Source organism: Microcaecilia unicolor, chromosome 3 (genome assembly GCF_901765095.1).
Source record: "Microcaecilia unicolor chromosome 3, aMicUni1.1, whole genome shotgun sequence".
NCBI lineage: Eukaryota > Metazoa > Chordata > Amphibia > Gymnophiona > Siphonopidae > Microcaecilia > Microcaecilia unicolor.
Genome location: NC_044033.1, coordinates 483678342 through 483700685, shown reverse-complemented (window position 1 = coordinate 483700685; position 22344 = coordinate 483678342). Strand labels below are relative to the sequence as shown.

The 22344-nt window shown below is 40.3% G+C and overlaps 1 protein-coding gene across 5 annotated transcripts in view; it reads right to left on the bottom strand.

Annotated features, from left to right (window-relative positions):
- Nucleotides 1-22344, bottom strand: part of MYO6 (myosin VI) — a 407005-nt gene that overhangs the window by 32020 nt on the left and 352641 nt on the right. For 3 of the 5 annotated variants that reach the window (XM_030199055.1, XM_030199058.1, XM_030199056.1), the window contains exons 31-32: nucleotides 17191-17229; nucleotides 6731-6834 (exon numbers count right to left, since the gene is read on the bottom strand). In XM_030199055.1, the coding sequence (XP_030054915.1) occupies nucleotides 6731-6834; nucleotides 17191-17229 (143 nt within the window). The remainder of the gene's footprint in view (nucleotides 1-6730; nucleotides 6835-17190; nucleotides 17230-22344) is intronic. The other 2 variants (XM_030199059.1, XM_030199060.1) reach the window with 1 other exon arrangement.

Sequence of the window (22344 nt, the reverse complement as noted above, 5' to 3'; positions counted from 1 at the left end):
TTTGAAGCCGCTGGGTGTCTTTGATGACATGGAAGGAAAAACGGCTTCGGAGAAATCAAAAGACGCGATTGTGCCTGTTAAAAGAAAAAAGGCATGAAAAGAAGGGAACAACCCGACCTTGCTGCCTAAGCCGGCCGCGTCAAAAACAAAGGAAACTTTAAAAGGGCAAAAATAAAGAAAATTACGGGTAGTTTTTTTTTTTTTTTACTGTAAAATTTCTAATAAAAGGAAAAGAAAGCCACAAAACGATAAGACTCTTTCCCAAGCCTGAGAGGAGCGGAGAAAAAAAACTCGACCACACCTCAACCTGGAGAAAAAATAACAGGAACTCTAGCAAGACTTTTTTTTAAATATTTTGCTTACAAAATGCCAGTTCCCGGGCCAACGCAGATGTCAACCCACATGTGAGAACAAGCAGCCTGCTTGTCCTCAGAGAAATAAGATTTATACCCTTTTGATGAAGACACTCTAGAAGGCTGCATAATTTTTGCTGCAGCATTTCCATGCTCTTAGCCTTCCCAATGTTATCTTCATGTCATGCAGTGTTATAAGCAGTTGCAGACCACAGACTTGTACTTGCAAATCTATAATTTTATCAGAATGGTCGTGTAACATATTTTGTTGAACAGACACTTGAAACTAAACTTACAGCTGATCCAGAATACTGTTGCTTCAAGGATGATTTGGGGGAGGTCACGCAGGAATAGAGTTGTCCCCATCCTAGAGACATTGCACTGTCTGCTGCTTTCAGTTCTGCAGTAAATTGAATGCTTATGGCGATATCTCATCTTTATGAGAAGTGAAACTAGCTTATTGGTGAAAAAAACAGGCTGGTACCATTAAACTAGACTAGACCCTTAGATCAAGTCATGAGCTTCTTCTTAAGTGCTAATCAAGAAAGAACTATGGAAAACTAGGATATGAGAATAGCACCTGTTGTAGCAGCAGACTAATGGAACAGTATGCCAAGGGAAGCTAGAAAGAATAGCCTGAGTTTCAGCTGAGGGATATAACATCAGCAGAGCCCACTTCTGGGCTAGGGGGAAGGGAGAAAGGAAGGAAGTACGCTCCTCTGATGTTATATCCCTCAGCTAATACTGAGGGAATATAATATCAATGTGTGTGTGGTAGGGCGAGAAGATGGTTTTAAGTGAATAGGATTGGTCAGAAGTGAGTGAGGAGAGAATTATGTTAAGGTGGTGGGTGATGTGGTGGGAAGGATGAGGTACAGGTGTTATAGTGGTAATTGGTGTCCACTCTGCCCTCTTGCTAAAGCTTTCTTTTTGGGTGGGGGCTAGGTTTTGTTGTGGAGGGGGGGCAAGGGCAGTATGAGTAGGGGTTGGTAATCGCAGATGCCAGCTGGTACAAAAAAAGAATGAGTAATCCCAGTTGCAGCCTTTAGCTGAGAGTAGGGCACAAAGAAGAGATGGGGTAATGGGATGCTTCCAGCTAAATGTGCATCACTGCCATGAGTGTAGGAAGGAACTTGGCATCACTGAAGGCCTCACACTGATGTGGAAGAACTTTCAAGATGGTTATACTTGTGCCTTATGGAAGCTAGGTTGACACCAACTAGCTGATTAAAGGATAAGGGTACTGGCAGGAAAAAGCTGCTCTGGGAGGAATGGGAAGTAGTTATAGAAATTATTGTTAATGTAATCTGTTGTTTGTGTGATATTCCATAAAGCTGCAGCCAATGCTGAATCCTAATTTATATATATATATATATTTTTTTTTTTTTGCCTTTGTTGGTTCTTGGACTTTAATTCCTGTGCAGAGAATGCGAGGAAGTGGTGCAAGTGCCGATGTACAAAAATGTTTTAAGTGGTTCCAGAAAATACGCAAAAACAGCATTTTTATGGGAATAGTTTGTGGGCAGAAAGACTTTGGTAACACAGAAATTTCAGCAAGGTTATAGGGGCAAGTAGATATTTTATTAAATTTAACTAGATTTTAATGTATTTTATTTCAATTAGTATGGTTATGTTGATCATTAATTTGAGTAGATGAATGTACATGTGGTATTTGTGGTATTAAAAATTGCTTAGACTTGTCACTAGGAAGTCATTAAATTCTGATATATGGCCTTAAACTATGGTCTTGATCTTCACAAGAGTCAACCAGACATCCTCAAGTGTGAAGATCATGGGCATACAAAGAATCGATCAAGACCTGGCTTTTTCAGAAAACTTATGGTTTCAATTCACTCATCCAATCCTCTAGCTTTTCTTTTCACTCCCCAATTTCATTGTTTACTTTTCTTCTCCTCTCATTCTCTCCTGTTTTTATATATAAACCAGCTAGCATCATATCAAAGGTTGCTAAATACAATAAAATGTTCTTCCATTTAAACTTCCTCAACTGCTCAAACCAGGGGCCTGCACATTTCTAGGAAAAGGGCCAAATAAGAAATTTCAAACTACAGAGACAGATGGATGGGTGGTGTCCTCCTCACAATTTGCTGAAGAGTTATGGTGAATTGAATTGCCGGGGAAGGGATTGCCAAGGACAGGGTTTCGAAGGGACTGGAAGAAAAATCAGAGCACCAGTGGTGGTAATGGTTAATTTCTCATAAGCTAGCAACCCTGCCACAGCCCTTGGCGCTTCAGTCTCTGTCTTCTCTAGCATCCACCCTTCCCAGGGGACCTGGAATGGGTAGGAGATGTATGTGGGCGGATGGCGATATGGAGTGTTTGTGAATATGTGGTGCACTCTTTCTCAAATCCTTCCATAGACTCTTGCTTCTAGACAAATCCCGGATTGTGGGAGAAGGGGCACATAAGTTATTTGTTTGGTGGGACTAAGGTTGGAGTCAGCCTTAAGGATGGAGGGCCGGCCGAGCAAGTAAGGCATCAGACTTTCCATCCACACAAGAAATTTAGAACACACCATGAAGTAACCGAAAACTGGAACTTTACTGTACTCTCAACTGATTAAGTACATAACAGTGACATAAAAAGTCATGTCAAATGCCAACTTATATATATTGAATATCCTTTCCTCATGCTCATATTTCTTAAAAAGTAAATGGCTACTCAGGGTACGCTGATGGTATCCAGTCAGTTGTTAATTACAGTTCAGTGAGATGTTATATTTATGCAAGTTGATGGTCACACAATTTAGATAAATACCTCTTTGCTGCTATAGCCTGTTAGTTAGGGCCCCTCTTACAAAGGCATGCTGAAAAATGGCCTGCGGTAGACGCGTGTTTTGGGCACCTGTAAAATATGCCTTTAAAAAAAATTTTTCTGAAAATAGACGTGTGTCAAAATGAAAATTGCCGCACGTCCATTTTGGGTCTTAGACCTTACTGCCAGCCATTGACCTAGCGGTAAAGTCTCACATGGTAACTGGGCAGTAATGACCTACGCGTGTCGAATGCCACTTGGCTCGTGCCCAATACGTGCGTCCTAAAATAAAAATTTTTTCTTGGATGCGCATATTGGACATGCTCCAAAAATAAAATTACCGCAAGAGTCACACAGTAGCCGGGCAGTAACTCCATACTGGCGCGCATAGACACTTACGCGGCTTAGTAAAAGGGCCCCTTAAATTTTCCTCCACTTTGCCACAGATGTAGTGTCCCATAAATGTGGTGTGTGGGCTGCTTGGGTGATAAGGTTAAGTGTCCTGAGACTCTCCTTATTCTTTCTCAATCAGACTATACAGGGTGAGACGGGTCCCCACACCTCCTCACTATAAGCAAGCCAACAACCAGGTTTCAAATCGATAACTTGTCCTAGTCTCTGAATCCTTTGTCTTTGCAAGTGTCATGGATGTCTAAACAGTTGGGAAAGATTCTCCCTCTCACTGGGATCAGCTGCAGGCATTGGCAGAAATGGGGCTCTCCCTTACCATGGTCAGTGGCAGGAGAGGTTCCAAAGACATATTTTGGCAGAAAAGTCAGAATGTAAATCTTCTTCGGGGAAGTAGACTACTGCCACTAGCAACACCCCTTCAGAAAGTCCAACTCTTCCCCTGCTTCCAGATTTCCTTCCAGAAACTATCAGAAACTTCTATCATCCTCTGGCAGGATCTGGTACCAGATGTCTAAGTACCTCCTGCACATAGAGCAAGTGCAGGGAACACACACAGGAAAAACTGCAGGTCAAAAGTGCAGCCTAGAGACCCTAGATCTGCAGATGGCAAAAAAAAAAAGCAGAGCCACCAACTATTCACTCTTATGGGCTGGCAGAACAGAAGGCTGCAAACCACCAGCAAACCAGGCACTGATAAACTACTATTAGGAACAACAAGGGGAAAAATACATAGTCATATAACCCTAAATTCTATATAGAACGACTTAAGTTGCGCGCTCAAATCCAGTTGTATTCTGGTTTTGTGCACACAACTTAATTAGTTCAGAAGCCAATCAGCGCTGATAATTGCCACTTAATTGACACTAATTGGCATTAATTAGAATTTACATGCTGCCCCTTCTCCCTTGTCCGATAAAGGGGTTGAGGCCCCCGGAAGTAAACGCCCTCGGGTGGATTCCCAGGCCTTAGAGGACTGTTTCCTCTGATGTAGATGAGGGCAGCGTATCTGAGTTCGCCCAACGGTCCTTTGGGGATTCCTTGGAGGAGACGGATTCCCGCTCGGACGGGTTTGTACTCTCTCCCTGCAAGTCTCCGGTCAAAGCTGTGGCAGTGCAGCAGACCTTGGACAATCTGATCCGCCTGGGTGCGGTCGTTCCGGTGCCAGAAAATTACTCCAAATTACTTGAGCGTGCTGTTCACCGCCGCTGCCTTGATTTTCTCTCCTCACATGCTATTCTTGACCCACTACAATCTGGTTTTCGCCCTCTCCACTCAACCGAAACTGCGCTTACTAAAGTCTCCAATGACCTATTACTGGCTAAATCCAGAGGTCAATATTCCATCCTCATTCTTCTTGATCTTTCCACTGCTTTTGACACTGTCGCTCACAGCATACTTCTCGATATCCTGTCCTCACTTGGATTCCAGGGCTCTGTCCTTTCCTGGTTCTCTTCCTACCTCTCCCTCCGCACCTTTAGTGTTCACTCTGGTGGATCCTCTTCTACTTCTATCCCTCTGCCTGTCGGTGTACCTCAGGGTTCTGTTCTTGGTCCCCTCCTCTTTTCTATCTACACTTCTTCCCTTGGTTCATTAATCTCATCCCATGGCTTTTCCTACCATCTCTATGCTGATGATTCCCAAATCTACCCCTGATATCTCACCTTGCATCCAAACCAAAGTTTCAGCGTGCTTGTCTGACATTGCTGCCTGGATGTCTCAACGCCACCTGAAATTAAATATGACCAAAACCGAGCTTCTCATTTTCCCCCCCAAACCCACCTCCCCGCTCCCCCCGTTTTCTATTTCTGTTGATGGCTCTCTCATTCTCCCTGTCTCCTCAGCTCGAAACCTTGGGGTCATCTTTGACTCTTCTCTCTCCTTCTCTGCTCATATCCAGCAGACCGCCAAGACCTGTCGTTTCTTTCTTTACAACATCCGTAAAATCCGCCCCTTTCTTTCCGAGCACTCTACCAAAACCCTCATCCACACCCTTGTCACCTCTCGTTTAGACTACTGCAATCTGCTTCTTGCTGGCCTCCCACTTAGTCACCTCTCCCCTCTCCAGTCGGTTCAAAACTCTGCTGCCCGTCTCATCTTCCGCCAGGGTCGCTTTACTCATACTACCCCTCTCCTCAAGACCCTTCACTGGCTCCCTATCCGTTTTCGCATCCTGTTCAAACTTCTTCTACTAACCTATAAATGTATTCACTCTGCTGCTCCACAGTATCTCTCCACACTCGTCCTTCCCTACACCCCTTCCCGTGCACTCCACTCCATGGATAAATCCTTCTTATCTGTTCCCTTCTCCACTACTGCCAACTCCAGACTTCGCGCCTTCTGTCTCGCTGCACCCTATGCCTGGAATAAACTTCCTGAGCCCCTACGTTTTGCCCCATCCTTGGCCACCTTTAAATCTAGACTGAAAGCTCACCTCTTTAACATTGCTTTTGACTCGTAACCACTTGCCTCCACCTACCCTCCTCTCTTCCTTCCCGTTCACATTAATTGATTTGATTTGCTTACTTTATTTATTTTTTGTCTATTAGATTGTAAGCTCTTTGAGCAGGGACTGTCTTTCTTCTATGTTTGTGCAGCGCTGCGTATGCCTTGTAGCGCTATAGAAATGCTAAATAGTAGTAGTAGTAGTAGTAGAAGCATCTAGGCGTATTCTATAATGTGATGTGGGTAAATTCTAAGTCACATAGTTGAAAAGAAGGTATGGAATGGGCGGGTTGTGGGCACTTCTAAAATCTGTGTGCGTGGTTATAGAATACACCCAATCTGTGTGTAATTTAGGCATCGGCATTTACACCAAGTTTAACTGCCCATCATTAAATTTAGTCGTGTGGATGGGCGCTCAGTGTATTCTATAAACCACGCGGAAATTTAGGCTTATTCTGTAAAGTACACCTAAATTGCACTTTATAGAATACACCTAGGTGTATTTCATTTCAGCGCTGATTTTTTAGGTTTCATATAGAGAATCAGTTCATACTGTACATTTTCCCTTACTGCCTTTTTCTGCTCCACTCACTTTTCTAACTCGTCTTCTAACCTCTGTTCTCACCTTCCTCCACTTATAGTATAAATAATAAACACAACTCTTGCACTAATAATCTCTGAACTAAATTATTTCTACTTGCAAGACAGAACTGAAATTTCATTTTGAATTAAATTTTTTTTTTACATACCACAGGAAGTATTGATTGCATCGCGCAGCTCCGCATATTTCCACTTGCTTAGGTCATGTTTCTTAGAACCAGCAACAGACTTTGTGGCTTGAACCTGAGCACTCCTGCAATTATAAAATATATATATATATATATGTACAATAAATCTCACAAAAATTGTAATAACATTTAAAAATGTTTGGGTCAGACATGAAGCATGATGGTAAGGAGCTGATGTGCACAAGTAAATGAAAAAGCTACACAAAAGTTGTGAGCAAAATCTAAATAATAAATACTTGGAACAGTTGTGGAAGGTGGTGGTACAGCAGAGTTCAGACAAGGTGTGGAAGTATGAGGAGCAGAGATGGTGGTTTAGGAAATGGGAATGTGTGCACTCTTTTAGTCAAGGTGATAATGCACCCTAGAGGAAGAAAATCTCAATCTGCTCAAACGCAATGAGCCAAAATATTTCACAGGACCCCACAGTCATCCACAAAGGAAAGATATTCAACATAAAGGGATCTTTCACTTGCTCATCTTCCAATGTGGTATATATCATTCAGTGTAAAAAATGTAACAAAGGATGCTATATTGGAGAAACAGGCCAGATGCTTAAGACAAGATTCAATTTACATAGACATCACATGAACAATACTGGTGCCAGTAGGGCTCCCACGCCTGTTGGTCAGCATTTTACAGGACCAGGACACTATACCAGTGACTTCACAGTGAGAATCCTGAAAGGTAACTTTAAAACCATACAAGAATGTAAGACCTTAGAAGTCAGAATGATTGAATATTTTAACACCCAACAGAAAGGACTTACAAGGATCTGGGGTTCCTAGCCCATTATAAACCATAAAGCTGTATGTCTCTATAGATCACCCCACCCCCTCACTTATCCACATCCTGTTAGAATATCAATGATATGCTTTGATGTCCCCATGCATACCTCCTATCCACCCCTATCCTCCCACCCTGTCAGACTGTCATAGTAATGCTTGAATGTTTTCACTTATATACACTGTCAGCTAGCACATTTGCTTATTTCCGATCTGACGAAGAAGGGCAACCTTCGAAAGCTAATCAAGAAATGTATTATGTCCAATAAAAAAGGTATCATATTTTCTTTTCCATATTTTATTTTGTTTGATTTCTATACATTCCATAAGGAAATCCCAAACGGGAATTGTAATAAACTAGCCTATTATGAAAATTGGACATTACAGTGTGATATAAAGAAAAATGATTGAGTTGACTCACACAAAAGTGAGTATCTTAGCCTTCAAGAAACATTTTTCACTTATTCATTTAGGGGGGAGTTATCAATGTGGGCCACCATTAAGATGTACTATTTTACCCCTACTTTGTGCTATTTTAGCACAGGTTCCATTTTATGCAAGGAGACATGAGGTATATTTTCAAAGTACTTAGATTTATAAAGTTACGTGGAGGGGCATTTTCGATATGACGTCTAAGTCCAACTTTGGACGTTTTGTAAAAAACGTCCAAAATCTGAATAGGAAAGAAGGTCATTTTCAATAAAGAAAAACGTCTTATCTTCTGTTTTCAAAAATACTGTTTTGAACAACATTTTGTGATTTGGACGTTTTGATTTTTGGTCCATTTTCAAAAAAAAAAAAAAAAAAACGTCCAAGTGCAAAACGCACAACATCAAGCCACTGGGATGTAGGAGGAGCCAACATTTTTAGTACACTGGTCCCCTTGACATCCCAGGACAGCAATAGGGCACCCTAGGGGGCACTGAAGTGGACTTCATAAAATGCTCCCAGGTACACATCTCACCATTGCTCCCTTACCTTGTGTACTGACCCACCCAAAACCCACTACCTCCAACTATACACCACTACCATAGCCCTTACAGGTGAAGGGGGCACCTCTATGTGGGTACAGTGGGTTTCTGGTCAGTTTTGGAGGACTCACAGTTTCCTCCACAAGTGTAACAGGTAGGGGGAGGTAGGAGCCTGGGTTCACCTGTCTGCAGTGCACTGCACCCAACACTAGGCTACTCCAGAGACCTGCATGCTGTTCTAATGGACCTGAGTATAACATCTGAGGCTGACATAGAGGCTGGCAACTAATGTTTTTCATCATATTTTTAGGTGGGTGGGAGGGTGTTAGTGCCCATTGGGGGAATAAGGGGAGGTCATCCTTGATTCCCTCTAGTGGTCCTCTGGTTATTTAGGGCACCTTTTGTGCATTATTCGTTATAAAAACAAGTGCAGCTCAAAACGTCTTAGTTTTAGTCCTGGACGGTTTGGTTTTGTTCCATTATGGCTGAAAAATGTGTAAGTCTTAGGAACGCCCAAGTCCCGGCCTGAACACACCCCTGACACGCCCACTTGAGATTTGGATGCAATTCTGACAGACTTCATAGAAAAACTCTAGAAATAGGTTTTGAAAATACTGATTTGGATGTGTTTGTGAGAAAAACGTCCAAATACTGCTTTATGCCACTTGATGTTTTTCTGTTTCGAAAATGAGCCCAATAGTAACCTATGGAACTCCATAAGTGTAAGTGCTTTGAAAATGAGCCCCTAGTTACTAATAACTAGGGTTAACAGCAAAATAACACACCTTAATAGTAATCTAAATTGATAACTCTACTCCTCTCCTCTCCCCTCCCCCCCCCCCCCCCCCCCCCCCCCCCCCCCCACTGATTCAACTGATTAAGTGTAAAATTACCTTCTTAGGGGAAGCTAGTTAGGACTAGGAAGAACAGAATAAGCAAAACTAAAAACTAAAATAGGAGCCACTTTACTGAATGCATCATTTCATTTTGAAAAAACAGACATGTAGTTTTTGAAATTGGATGCAAAGATAAGAGAAAAATGGTCAGAATGTATAAGGGGGTCATAGAAAGAAGTAAAGGAAGCATATGAAGAAAAGTACAGAGAAGCAAAAGCAATCAGGAGAACAAAAGTGCAAGTGTGAGAGAAAATAGTTGACAGCAAAGCATGGAGACAGGCATAAAATTTAAACTGTGAGCCCACAAGGGACAGAGACAGTACCTGAACATAAGACGTAAACTACTTTGGTTGTATATCAATCAATTACCTAGAAAAGTATTTCACTGTACCTAAATATGTATATCAAAAAGAGGGTAAGGAGAGGATGGATATTTTCAAGAACTTAGAGCATATTAAGATTAATATCTGTGAGAATCAATCATATTTTGGTAAAACAGAATCTCAATTCAAGGCATTGTACTATGATGCTAGAAAGGAAGAGACACAAGGAATTACTTCATCATAGAAATAATGGTGGATAAATGGAACAGCCTTACAGTTGAGGTGAGTACAGAGGATTCATGATCGGCTGGAAAGTAGGGTATGCAAAATTATAATAGGTAAGGAAGGATAACAGGTTGATTAAAAGGGCATGGTGGTCCTCATTTGTCATTTCTAAGTTCTTATGTAAAAATCAATTCAAAAATAAGATGTAACAACCAAGAAATAGACAAGTTGATGATATGTACGAAATACAAACTTGCCCATCAACATTAATTATTACACCAAACGTTTTGATGTGAAGGTGTCCAAGGCAGCACCACATATATATTAGAGCAAGTTGAGTCTATAAATATCTCATTTGCTGCAGTGGTATGCCTTGAGCCTGCAGAACAGGACATTGAAGCAGATACCGAACCGTGAAGAAACACAGAACTGCCTACACCACTATGAAGGTACAACGATCTGTACAGGACAACAGAGTTTCACTGAAGCAGTATAAAGGTAGGAAGCTATAGGGTGTATTTCAGCCTGTCATTCACTAGTAAAGGAATATCCTTAGATTTCTCATTAAATTCTCTGTTATATTGTGACAGTTTTATAATCAGAATCCACAGTCATAGAGAGGCTCATCTTAACTCATGCAAAATTAAATAAAATGGACATGCTTCTTGCACAGTCTAAAATATCTTTCATTTCCTATAATGAGGTTTTTCAAGGCCGGTACATAAGTTGCTGGAATGTTAGTATATGAGAAGGTCATTATTGGTACTTGTTCTTCAGTTTTCCTTTTTCAGATTTTTAATAACTTTAATACAAACTATGACAACTCATGAAGAAATAGAACACAAAAAAAAGATAAAGAAGCACCTTGTATATCTTCCTAACGTGCATCTATGTTTATACTAGTTTGTTTTTCATTCAGTATTACAGCCATGTTCGGCAGTTACAACCCACAAACTACTGGATGCACAAAACAGCATGAGGTGACCTGCAAGGGACAACAATTTGTACCTAAAACATTCAGACCAATGAGAAAACATTGAAGAAACTCATACATAGTAACTAGTAGATGACGGCAGAAAAAGACCTGCACGGCCCATCCAGTCTGCCCAACAAGATTACTCATATGTGCTAATTTTGTGTATACCCTACTTTGATTTGTACCTGTGCTCTTCAGGGCACAGACCGTATAAGTCTGCCCAGCACTATCCCCGCCTCCCAACCACCAGCCCCGCCTCCCAACCACCAGCTCTGCCACAGACCGTATAAGTCTGCCCAGCACTATCCCTGTCACTACCCTGAAAGGTTAGATGAGAAACATGGGCATGGGAATAAGACAAAGTGTATGTTGGGCTCTATACTGGTATTTGTATGCACATAAGTGGACAAACTGCTACTTGGGTGCAATGGATGGGCTATTTTTATATTTAACTACCATCACTTACTATACTACTTTATTAACACAAAATATTTATCTATGTGTCAGAGAATTTTATTTTAAAATTTTATACCTTTAGCTAAAAAACTAGTATCATATTAAGCCTAGCAAACCAGTTTAACTGAAACCAAAATATGACGACTTTACAGAAGAAAGCAGTTATGCTATTTATTTATAGATTCAATATTTAAATTTAGTTTAATGCTTTATATAAAGCATTAGTACTATACTCTGCAATGCACATAACTCTTTGTGCACTCAACTTGTGGAGAAATTATCCCTTGAATGTTATAAACCGACAGTGAAGTACTTTCTATGTTACTGCACAACACTTAAAACATCATTTTTTTATAAACAATCCAAAGCGTAATTACAGTTTCAAAATGTTATCTTCTCTGAAATTGGAACACAATGAAATAGTATACTGGCAATAACATAATTCAGGACAAGCTTAATTAGGATCTTAAGACTCAAAATGCTATTCAAATATTAGCTGTTCAGTGCATTAAGGACTGCTAACAAGTTTCCGAATCACTAATTTAATAAATCCTAAAGCTTTTTTAGATAGCAACTATCTTTTAAACAGTCCCTGAAGTAGCTATACTTAACAGAATCAAAAGTAAAGATCTCTAGTTGAACAAGTAATTTTCAAGGCATTAATTCAACTGAACGTATTGTTCTGTTTTTCTGTAAGGTTTTAGAGATAATAGTCCTTCAATAATAATAAAACCATAACCACTTAATCCTTAATCTCTTCATTTTTATATCTAATAGTGCATACAATGGGGACGTGCCAAACCCAAAATACCAGCTCTACAAAGCCAATACACAGTACTGTATACAATTCTCATCTAGACATTTTCTCATCTATTCTGCAAATTAACAAAACAAACTGTAATATTTTATTGTGAACAACTGATCATAAAAGTCTGGTAATCTCCTTGTTTCAATTAAGTAACCAATACAGACATCTGTCATTCATATTCTAAATCATAACATACAGTAACCGCAGCTCAGTCAGTTTACTACATTTTAGAAATAAACAGTCAAAGCCTTGAATCTGAATTAGTCAAGACTTCACCACATAAACTGAGGACTAGTCGAATGATACCACAGCACCAGTCCCTTTTATTTTGCTTCAGCTGGTGACACCAGGAATACCCAGTAGGGCATAACTGAAAGATAAAAAACATTTTCACCAATTCAAGTTTCTGTGATGCATCCAAAATCAATGCAGTCGATATTTCAGCATGGTTTAAGCCAGTGTTTCCCAAGTCCAGTCCTGGAGTACCCCTTGACAGTCAGGTTTTCAGGATCTCCAAACTTGATTTGCATGCACTGCCTCCATTATATGCAAATCTCTTTCATACATATTCATTGTGGATATCCTGAAAACCTAACTGGCAAGGGGTACTCCAGGACTGAACTTGAGAAACACTGGATTAGGCAGGGAGAGGCTCCTTACTGAACAGCTAGTCGCTTACCATACTGAACAGACAGCCACCAAAAGTCAGGGGTACTTGACCAGGCATTGTAGCTGAATATTGGCTCTGATCACTACATCACTACCCAGCATCCCCCCTACCATTCCATAGTACAGCATCAGCCCCCTATACCCCCCGATAGTATCTCTCTCTTTCCCTACCTCTCAACACCTGCCCTGCCCAACAAGGTGTCCAATATCTCTCTCCTTCCTTCCATCTTCCCCCTCCGTCACAAGGTGTTCAGCATCTTACCTCTCTTTCGTTGGGACAGCAATACTACAATCAGCATTACAAAAGATGCATAATAGCTGGCCGGCACAACATCTTGAGTATTTATGCATGCTTATAGCCTTTCAGATCCAGTCCCCTCTGAGCTTTATTTCAGAGGGGACAAAAGCTGGCAGGCCTTCAACATGTTCTGATGATCAATGTCCCATGCCAGCTGGCTGCGATGCATCTTTTGTAATGTGTAGTTTATAGAATATGTTCACGCACCGTTCTTGCGACTAAAATGTAGGCACATCCATTTAGGCCACCTAAAACTAGGCCTAAATACCTGCGCCTAAGTTAGGCACAGATTGGGTGCATTCCATAATAGTGTGCATAGTTTTCTGAAATGCTCACAACCTGTCCCATCCACACCCCTGGTCATGCCCCCCTTTGACTTTGTGCATTAGAATTTACGCATGTGTTGTAAAATACATCTAGAAAGTTGTGCGTGTACATTCTAATTAAGGCCAATTAGTGCTAATTGGTTAAGTACCAACTGGCGCTGATTGGCTTGTTAATCTATTAAGGTGTACGTGCAATTTAGCCATGCGGCCAAACTAGTGCACACCATAAATAGAATTTAGGAAAATGCCTTTAAATTTTAACAATTTTAATCAGGTCATTTTTGGGGGAAGGAGGGTTCATATATATTACATAGTTTGAGGTCTATAAATACTGCTAGATACCTTTTTTGAAACTTTACCTCACAATAAATTATCAGATTTTTACAGTATTTTATCTGGTTTCTAATCATCATGATTTTTACTTTCAGCTTTTTCTTATATGCAAATTGTTTATGCTTCCAATTCTTGCTTGTTTTGATAATAGCTTATGATTTACCACATTTCATAGAGCGATGATGCTTTTACTTAAAGATTGGTCATTTTTGACCAACTAGAGATAGCAGCCTGTTTGATATGCATTTGGTTTAATTTGGACCATTAAGTGCTGTTGATTTCAGCTTGCTTTGGATTATAATGCCTTTCTAAGCACAGAATAGTGCAGGAGTGGATGCACGGTGAGCTGGGCCACCGGGCAATAAGGGTCATGGGCCCCTAACCACCTATTAAAAGTGATTAAATCAGATGGAGGCTACAGAAGAGTGGGCTCCCTACTGCTGTGGGCTCTTAGGCACTGCCCTATTGTCCAAATGACCAGTGCACCCCTGGAATAATAATATATTTTTAATGACTGCTGAATTGTATAAAGTTGTTATAGATTAGCTCCATTTGTATAGCTTTATTATCTGATTGTATTAATATTTTAAAGAGACCCACAATAATTGAGGTTTTCTGGAAACAGCCACATTTGGTCTTTTCAATTGGCAGTTGCTCTAAGTGATTTATTCTGTGTTTTGATGATTTGTATTTTCTTACAGTTTACATTTGGGCTGGATACTCCTATACGCACATCTCTATAAGCACTTTAGGTGACCACCTAGGCAAGGTTTTTGTTACATGTTGTTTGGGGGACTTTTTATCTTTGTAATCTTTATTGGTTCTTTTAAGTGACGGAATAGTCTAGTAGTTAGTGCAGCGGACTTTGATCCTGGGGAACTGGGTTTGATTCCCACTGCAGCTTCTTGTGACTCTGTGCAAGTCACTTAACCTTCCATTGCGCCAGGTACAAATACGTACCTGTATACACTATGTAAACTGCTTTGAATGTAGTTGCAAAAAACACAGAAAGGCAGTATATCAAGTCCCATTTCCCTTTCCCTAAAGTTGGATGATGTGTGTTTCTTTGTCTCAGTTGTTTTAAGTATATACGGTGTTGTAAGAAGACCCTCATATCCCAATATTATCCTCTGATTTTTAGATAATTTGTTGTCCAGCTACACCTTCAAATTTGCCCCTGAAGCAGGCACTATTCCCTGGATTCTATATATGCAGAAATTAAAATGCATTCTATAACAATGCGCATAACTTAATTGGTTAACTAGCTAATCAGCACTGTTAATTGGATGTTAACAAGAAATTATCAGTAGTAACTGGCATTGAGATTTACACGCACAGCATGCTAAGTGTATTTTATAACGTGCTGTGCCTCAATTCTAAGTTGCATAGTTGAAAAGGGGGCATGGCCAGGGGCGGGACGTGGGTGTTTCTAAAATCTATGCACATTGTTATAGAATATACCCAATCTGCACCTAATTTAGGTGCCGGGATTTACACCAAGTAAAACGTGGCCTAAATGGATGTGACCAAATTTGGTCATGTACAGAGCCTCTCGGCGTATTCTACATAACATGCAGAAATTTAAGCCTGTTCTATAAAACTTAAGCTTACGTTACAGAATAGTTCCTAGGCGTATTTTTTTCTGCACGGATGTTTCAGGCACCATATACAAAATCTAGCCCTAAGTGCTGAAACATGTAGAGCATATGGACTATTATGCAACGTGTTTTGGATCTAATAATTCCACTTTGAGTAAGATTGTTTTCAATTAATTAAAAAAGAATTTAAAAAACAACTACTGGATTAATACTTGCTGCTCTATGCTTTGGATATGATTGGCCTGCAGCATTTGGACCTCGTGTTTGTTTTTGACTAACTTTAGGCGCCATGTTATAGAATTAGGGATGAATTCCTTAAATTCTGCCTAAAAAATTGGCATGTAAATAAATGCTTAAGCGCTATTCTATAAGCTTGCACCTATACCTCATACGATCACTATACAACTTTGTATTTGTTATCCACCGACTGGGCAAACGCCTTTGACGGTACTATGTAAGCCACATTGAGCCTGCAAATAGGTGGGAAAATGTGGGGTAAAAATGCAACAAATAAATAAAGTAAGTAAGAAAGTAAGTAAAGCATAGTTTAAAGAATAGTGCTTAAGTGCAGGGGTCATAGGTAAATTCAGGTGCGTCTATTTATACCAATGAAAACATGGTGCAAATGCCCCACATAAATTTATGTGCTGAACCCCCTTATTCTATAATTGCTTATGTAACTGGAATCCACAGCCATGAACCACCCCAAAACACCCCTGACGCTCCCATTTCCACGCCCGTTTTCCAGGATGCGCGTAAAGTTTAGGCATTAATCACGAATTAAATTTACGTGTGTACATTAATTGATCTCAGCACTAATAATTGCTTGTTATTGGCACTAATGGGCTTGTTATTCAATTAAATTGCGCATACAATTTCTGGCGACTTTTATAGAATATGGGGGTAAATGTATTAGGAGCTCAAAGCGTTTGTCAGATGAAGCTGGTTTAATGCTTTTGACTGACACCTCTAATTCTGAGTAACTTTACTTTTCTAATAGATTTCTTGCTGGTCTTGCAGACACCTCACTTTGCCCCCTTTTAGCTATTCCAGAATGCTGCTGCCCAGCTGTTGCTCTGTTTTTGTCTCATGACTCAGCTCTCAGGTTTTGCCTTCATTGGTTTGCTATAAACTTCCACTTTTTGTCCGAACTGGTGTTCAACTGCATACACAGCATGACACAACTTCTCTCTCTTCCCATCTGCCTCCTTCTTGCTCTCCTCAGTGACCCCAAAATCAAAGTTACCTTATGATTCCATACATTCTTTCTACTAGCTCTCCACCTTTGCTACCTAACTCATTCTGTCTTTTATTCACAGTTACATACCCACTTTATAATTTCTCATTCTGCTTCTCCATTTTCTTGCTTATGAATTTTTATATTGCTTTTCCTAATGGTTTTTTTTTTTCAATACTACAAAGAATCCAGGACAGAACACACACAAAAAAACAGTGCTCGATTCAAACATGCAGCTATGTTTCCATGCACTGTAGAAATGGGTCATTTCAAATGTGTTGTCACTTTATAAGTATTTCAGCATATAAAAAAGCACAATTTTAAACTCAGTTAAGAATTTCAGAAATGTAAACGATTGAGAGCATGTGAACTGATTTTGCAAATACCCTCAATACAGAAAAAAATCAAATTTAGAAAATGATTTTTGCATCCAAATTACTGATAGGTATAATATTAATTCATTTCAGCTTAGCTTATGATTGTGCAGGACTGTATTTTTTTTCAGATCGTTTATTTCACCCACCTATACAAAAGCTCAGACATTTCTTTAGCCATCTCATCCCTAAAGAGAAAATTAAGATACATTTTATATTCTAGAACTACCAACTGGGAAATAATGAAATGTAAATATTTTTAAAACTTCTAGTAAGCAATATAGAGATAATTACATGTTAATAGACTCAGTATTTGCTGCCTTAGGAAATAAGGATGCTCATACAAGTAGAATACACACATTTTTAACATCAGTCATTTGTTAACGTGATTCCAAGAGACCATCTTATTATTTTGCTGATTTTGTTCACATTTTTAAAGAAGTGTGAGCAGAATTAGCATCTAAATTCTAACATCCTCATATCTCACTTGCCTGATTTTAATGTTAGAGATGCTTAAGTCTGACTCAGAGACTGAAAAAGATCATGTTTGTGGAAAAGGAATAATTAAACAAAATGGCAAAATACACCCCAAACGTTCAGCAGTATTTTTGATGTTTCTAGATTCAAGTAGGTAATTAACCATCTATTAACTCAGTCTCACTAAGGGTAAATAGGACCAAAGTTCTTCTCCTACCAAGCTTATCTAAGTTTAAACATCAAGGGCCATAAAGAGGCCAGGTTTCCCCGTTTTGGTAGTTTACCTGTTCTTTACCCTCTGTTAGCTTCTCCTTGGTTGCTCCTGTTTTCCCATCCGTATTCTCTTATTTTAGCTCCTCTGTACTTCTTTGTATCCTATTACTGGAACAATTTTTTCCTGTTGTATTATGTAATTTTCTTGTAACTTTGTTAGCCACATTGAGCCCGCATAAGCTGGGAAAATGTGGGATATAAGTGGACCAAATAAATAAATAAGATATCCTGAGTAAATACGCAAGAGAGATTTGCACACAATAGAGGTAGTAGACATGCAAATTTCTCGTATACTTATTCATTAGGGATATCCTAAAAAGCTGTAGCCCTTGGACTAAATTTGTTTAAACCTACTCTGAAATGTTATACCTGTTGCCTCATGTGGATTTGGTCACTTACATCAAGCTAATCAGAACTTTCTTCCCAGTTCAGAGGATGCTGTTAAGAAAACCATACAGGTAACCTTGTACATCAAATCATGTGGCAGCTAAATCAATAATCCCATCTAGAAATCTGGAAGGCATGTACAGACGGAGGATGAGTTAACAGAACAGTAACTGATGGCAGGACAAAATTTTTATTCTCTTCCATTCTTTAATAGCGTATATCAAGGGACTTACATAAGAAGGAGTGCCTTGAGGGCTTATGCTGTTAATTGTCTTCCTCCCCCCCTAACTTGCCAGCTTTCTATCTACTGTCTTCAGATGTGTATGCTTTATAAGCACAAACACTAGCTACCAATCTTGCAGAATGTGATTTAAATGAAAGAGCTGGCTTATTTGATCTCATATAAATTTCTGAAATACATCTAACCCAACAAAAAAAAAAACAGATAGCTTTATGCATTGAATATAAAAAAGGCCTACCAACCTCAAAGGATAAACAATGTTCAGATTTTCTACAAGTATGCTCTTTTGTAAATAAATGAAAAACCCTTTCAATATCTAAAACTGAAGTTTTATTCTACACAATCTATAATTAAAACTGTAGCCATCTTTTCCGACTTCTCATATAGATGTCCCTATTACAGAATGAACCCTTATGGAGATAAACTTATATAGGCTGCCAAAAAAAATAGGCAAAATGCTGGGCTCTATAGTATTCCTAATAACGTGTATCTGTCATGTGTACACATGTGGGAATAGCTGCCGCTGCCGGGGACCTGTTGGGCAGAGGCAGCACTTGGGGAGCGGGGAGGGGAGATGTGGGACCGCGGGGGCCTAGCCTGATCCCCTCCACGTTGCCGGGGACCCATTCATAGAAGGAGAGTTGTGAGGTGGGGTAGGGAAGGAGAGATACTGCGGAGAGGGTGATATAGGAAAAATTGTTGGACATAAGGGTGGAGGAGAGGGTGAGATGTTACATGGAGAGCGAGAGGAATGAGAGAGGGACAAATGTTGGACATACGGGTGGAGGGGAGGATGGGAGGCTACATGAAGGATGAGAGGGGTGAAAGAGGGAGGCTGCATGGAGGGTGAGAGAGGGAAGAATGTTGGACATAGGGGTGGAGGTGAGGGTGAGAGGCTGCATGGAGGGTGAAAGGGGTGAGAGAGGGAGGAATGTTGGACAAGGGTGAAAGGGGAGAGAGAGATGCTGCATGGAGGATGAGAGGGAGAGTTATTGGACATGGTATGGGGAAAGGTGGGTAGAATATAGGTAGAGGGGAGGGACAAATGGTGCACGGGGGAGAGAGGCAGAAAAGCTGGACAAGATAGTGGACAGGAGGAAGGGGCATGGGGAAGGGTAAAGGGATTTTGGGCAGAAGGGAGGAAAAGACAGAAATGGTGGACAACAGGAGAAATGGAATATGTTAGCTTTGCATAGTAAATGTCTTTGTATTGTGTTCAGTAGAAAAGGAAATGCATTTCTGTTTTTCTTTCTCCAGTGTTGTCGTACATGCCAAGTTTAACTCCTTGGGGTTCCCAACTCAATTTTTGTCTAAATATTTACACTTCTAATTTCTGATCCCTTGTTCTGTATTTGGTGAGGTCTGTTGGTGTGTTGATCAAGTCTCTATAGTGCTGTAATCTGCATTCTCAGATAAGTGAATTGGTCACTGTTTTGCTGTCTTTTTAAAAAAATAGTTTGTTGCAGAACTGCATTTTTGTATAAAAGATAAAATAAGACATTGGATGCAAATGATTAAGACCAATTGGAGATCTTCGGATGTAAGCCGCATTGAGCCTGCCATGAGTGGATAGCGCGGGGTACAAATGTAACCCAAACAAAAAAAAAAGAATAGCTCTGTGCTATTTGGAGCCATATATGATGTCTCATAGTCTTTAAAAATTACATATGTTGATGCAATAAATTGATTCATAGTGTGTTTGGTTAGTAAGCATTTTGATATTGTTGCCACATCCTGTACCCTTTGTAGTGTGATAATAAAGACAGGTGGGGAAATTGTAGGGGAGGCAGAGAGGAGAGGGGTTCAGGGAGGGGAGCCCTCCTTTATTTTCTGATGTGGCTCTAGCATAGCTGTCATCATTCTTGAACCTTGCTATATAGCTGGGGGGATCCCTAAGCATCCCCAGTTGTTGAATTCATCCAAGACGGCCAGAACTCCCTTCTCCCAAGCTCTGCAATCGATGGCAGCATCCTTCAGCCACCAACAAATACATGTGGATGGGGTGCCAGCATCTTTGGCATAGGGACATTGCTGCTGCCTGCTGAGCTTGGTAAAAGGGAATTCTGGCCTCCTTCAGAGAAAGTGTAATTTATAATTTGAGATGGGGGTAGGGCAGGGCAGAGAAAATTTTGTGCCCACCCAAATTTTATGCCACTGGCCGCAGGAATCTGTACCAGGATCGGTGCTATATAAATGAACTGGAAATAGGGACAACAAGTGAGGTGATTAGATTTGCAAACAAATAAATAAATGACAACAATTATTCAAAGTTATCAAAAGGCACATGGATTCTGAAAAATTGCAGGAAGACTTTAGGAAATTGTAAGATGGGAATCCCAATGGCAGATAAAATTTAATGTGGACAAATGCGAAGTGATGGCACATTGGGAAGAATAATCCGAATCATAGCTATCTGATGTTAGGGTCCACTTTAGGAGTCAGCACTCAAGATAATGACCTAGGTGTCCTTGTAGACAATACGCTGAAATCTTCTGCCCAGTATGCAGCAGTGGTCAAAAATTCAAACAGGAAGCTAGGAATTATTAGGATAGGGATGCAAACTAAGACCAAAATTATTATAATGCCTCTGTATATCTCCATGGTGTGACTCACCTTGAATATTGTATTCAATTCTGGTCACTGTATCTCAAAAAAGATATAAGAAGAATGACCAAAATGAGATAGGGGATGGAACTGCTCCCATAAAGGAAAGGCTAAAAAGGTTGGGCTCTTCAGCTTGGAAAAAAAGACGGCTGAGGGGGGAACATGACTGAGGTCTCCAAATCCTGAGTGGTATGAAGTGGGTGGAAGTGAATCGATTTTTTCACTCAATCAAAAGTACAAGACCAAGGGACACAATGAAACTGCATTGAAATAACTGTAAACAAATAGGAGGAAATAGTTTTCACTCAGTAAACAGTTAAGCTCTGGAACTTGCTGCCGGAGGATGTGGTAATGGCGGTAGCATATCTGGTTTAAAAAAAGGTTCTGAACAAGTTCCTGGAGGAAAAGTCCAGAGTTTGTTATTGAGATGGACATGGGGGAAACCACTGCTTGCCCTGGGATTGATCCAAAATACAACAAAAAGCACCAAGAGCCTCCAGAAACGGGACACAGTTCCTTCAACTGTAAAAATCAATATTCCAGTAGGACCCGACACGCGCCATGTTTCGGCACACCACTACTGCCAACTCCAGACTTCGCGCCTTCTGTACGCTGCACCCTACGCCTGGAATAAACTTCCTGAGCCCCTACGTCTTGCCCCTCCTTGGCCACCTTTAAATCTAGACTGAAAGCTCACCTTTTTAACTTGCTTTTGACTCGTAACCCACTTGTAACCACTCGCCTCCACCTACCCTCCTCTTCTTCCTTCCCGTTCACATTAATTGATTTGATTTGCTTACTTATTTATTTTTTGTCTATTAGATTGTAAGCTCTTTGAGCAGGGACTGTCTTCTTCAATGTTTGTGCAGCACTGCATATGCCTTGTAGCGCTATAGAAATGCTAAATAGTAGTAGTAGTAGTAGGGTCAAGTATGATCTAATATAAATGAATATTGTGTACAGCGATCAAACTTCTTTATGAAATAGAAAGGAATTCCATATACTCTATGAAATGGTTTACTCACGGCATTAGGAACAGGGAGTCCCTTCATTCCTTAGTCCACAGACGTTATCAAATTCCCTGGCCATCTTCAGGTGACCCAAACAGGTAGAAAGGGTGATGGCCAAAGACAGAAGGATGCTTGGGTGCATAGGAACAGGATCGGCCAGCAGGAAAAGGACGTGATAGTGCCTCTGTATAAGTTTGGTGAGGCCCATTTAGAGTACTGTGTACAATTTTGGAGACCACACCTTCAAAAAGACAAACAGGATGGAGTCTATCTAGAGGGTGGCTACAGAAAGTCAGTGGTCTTCATCAGAA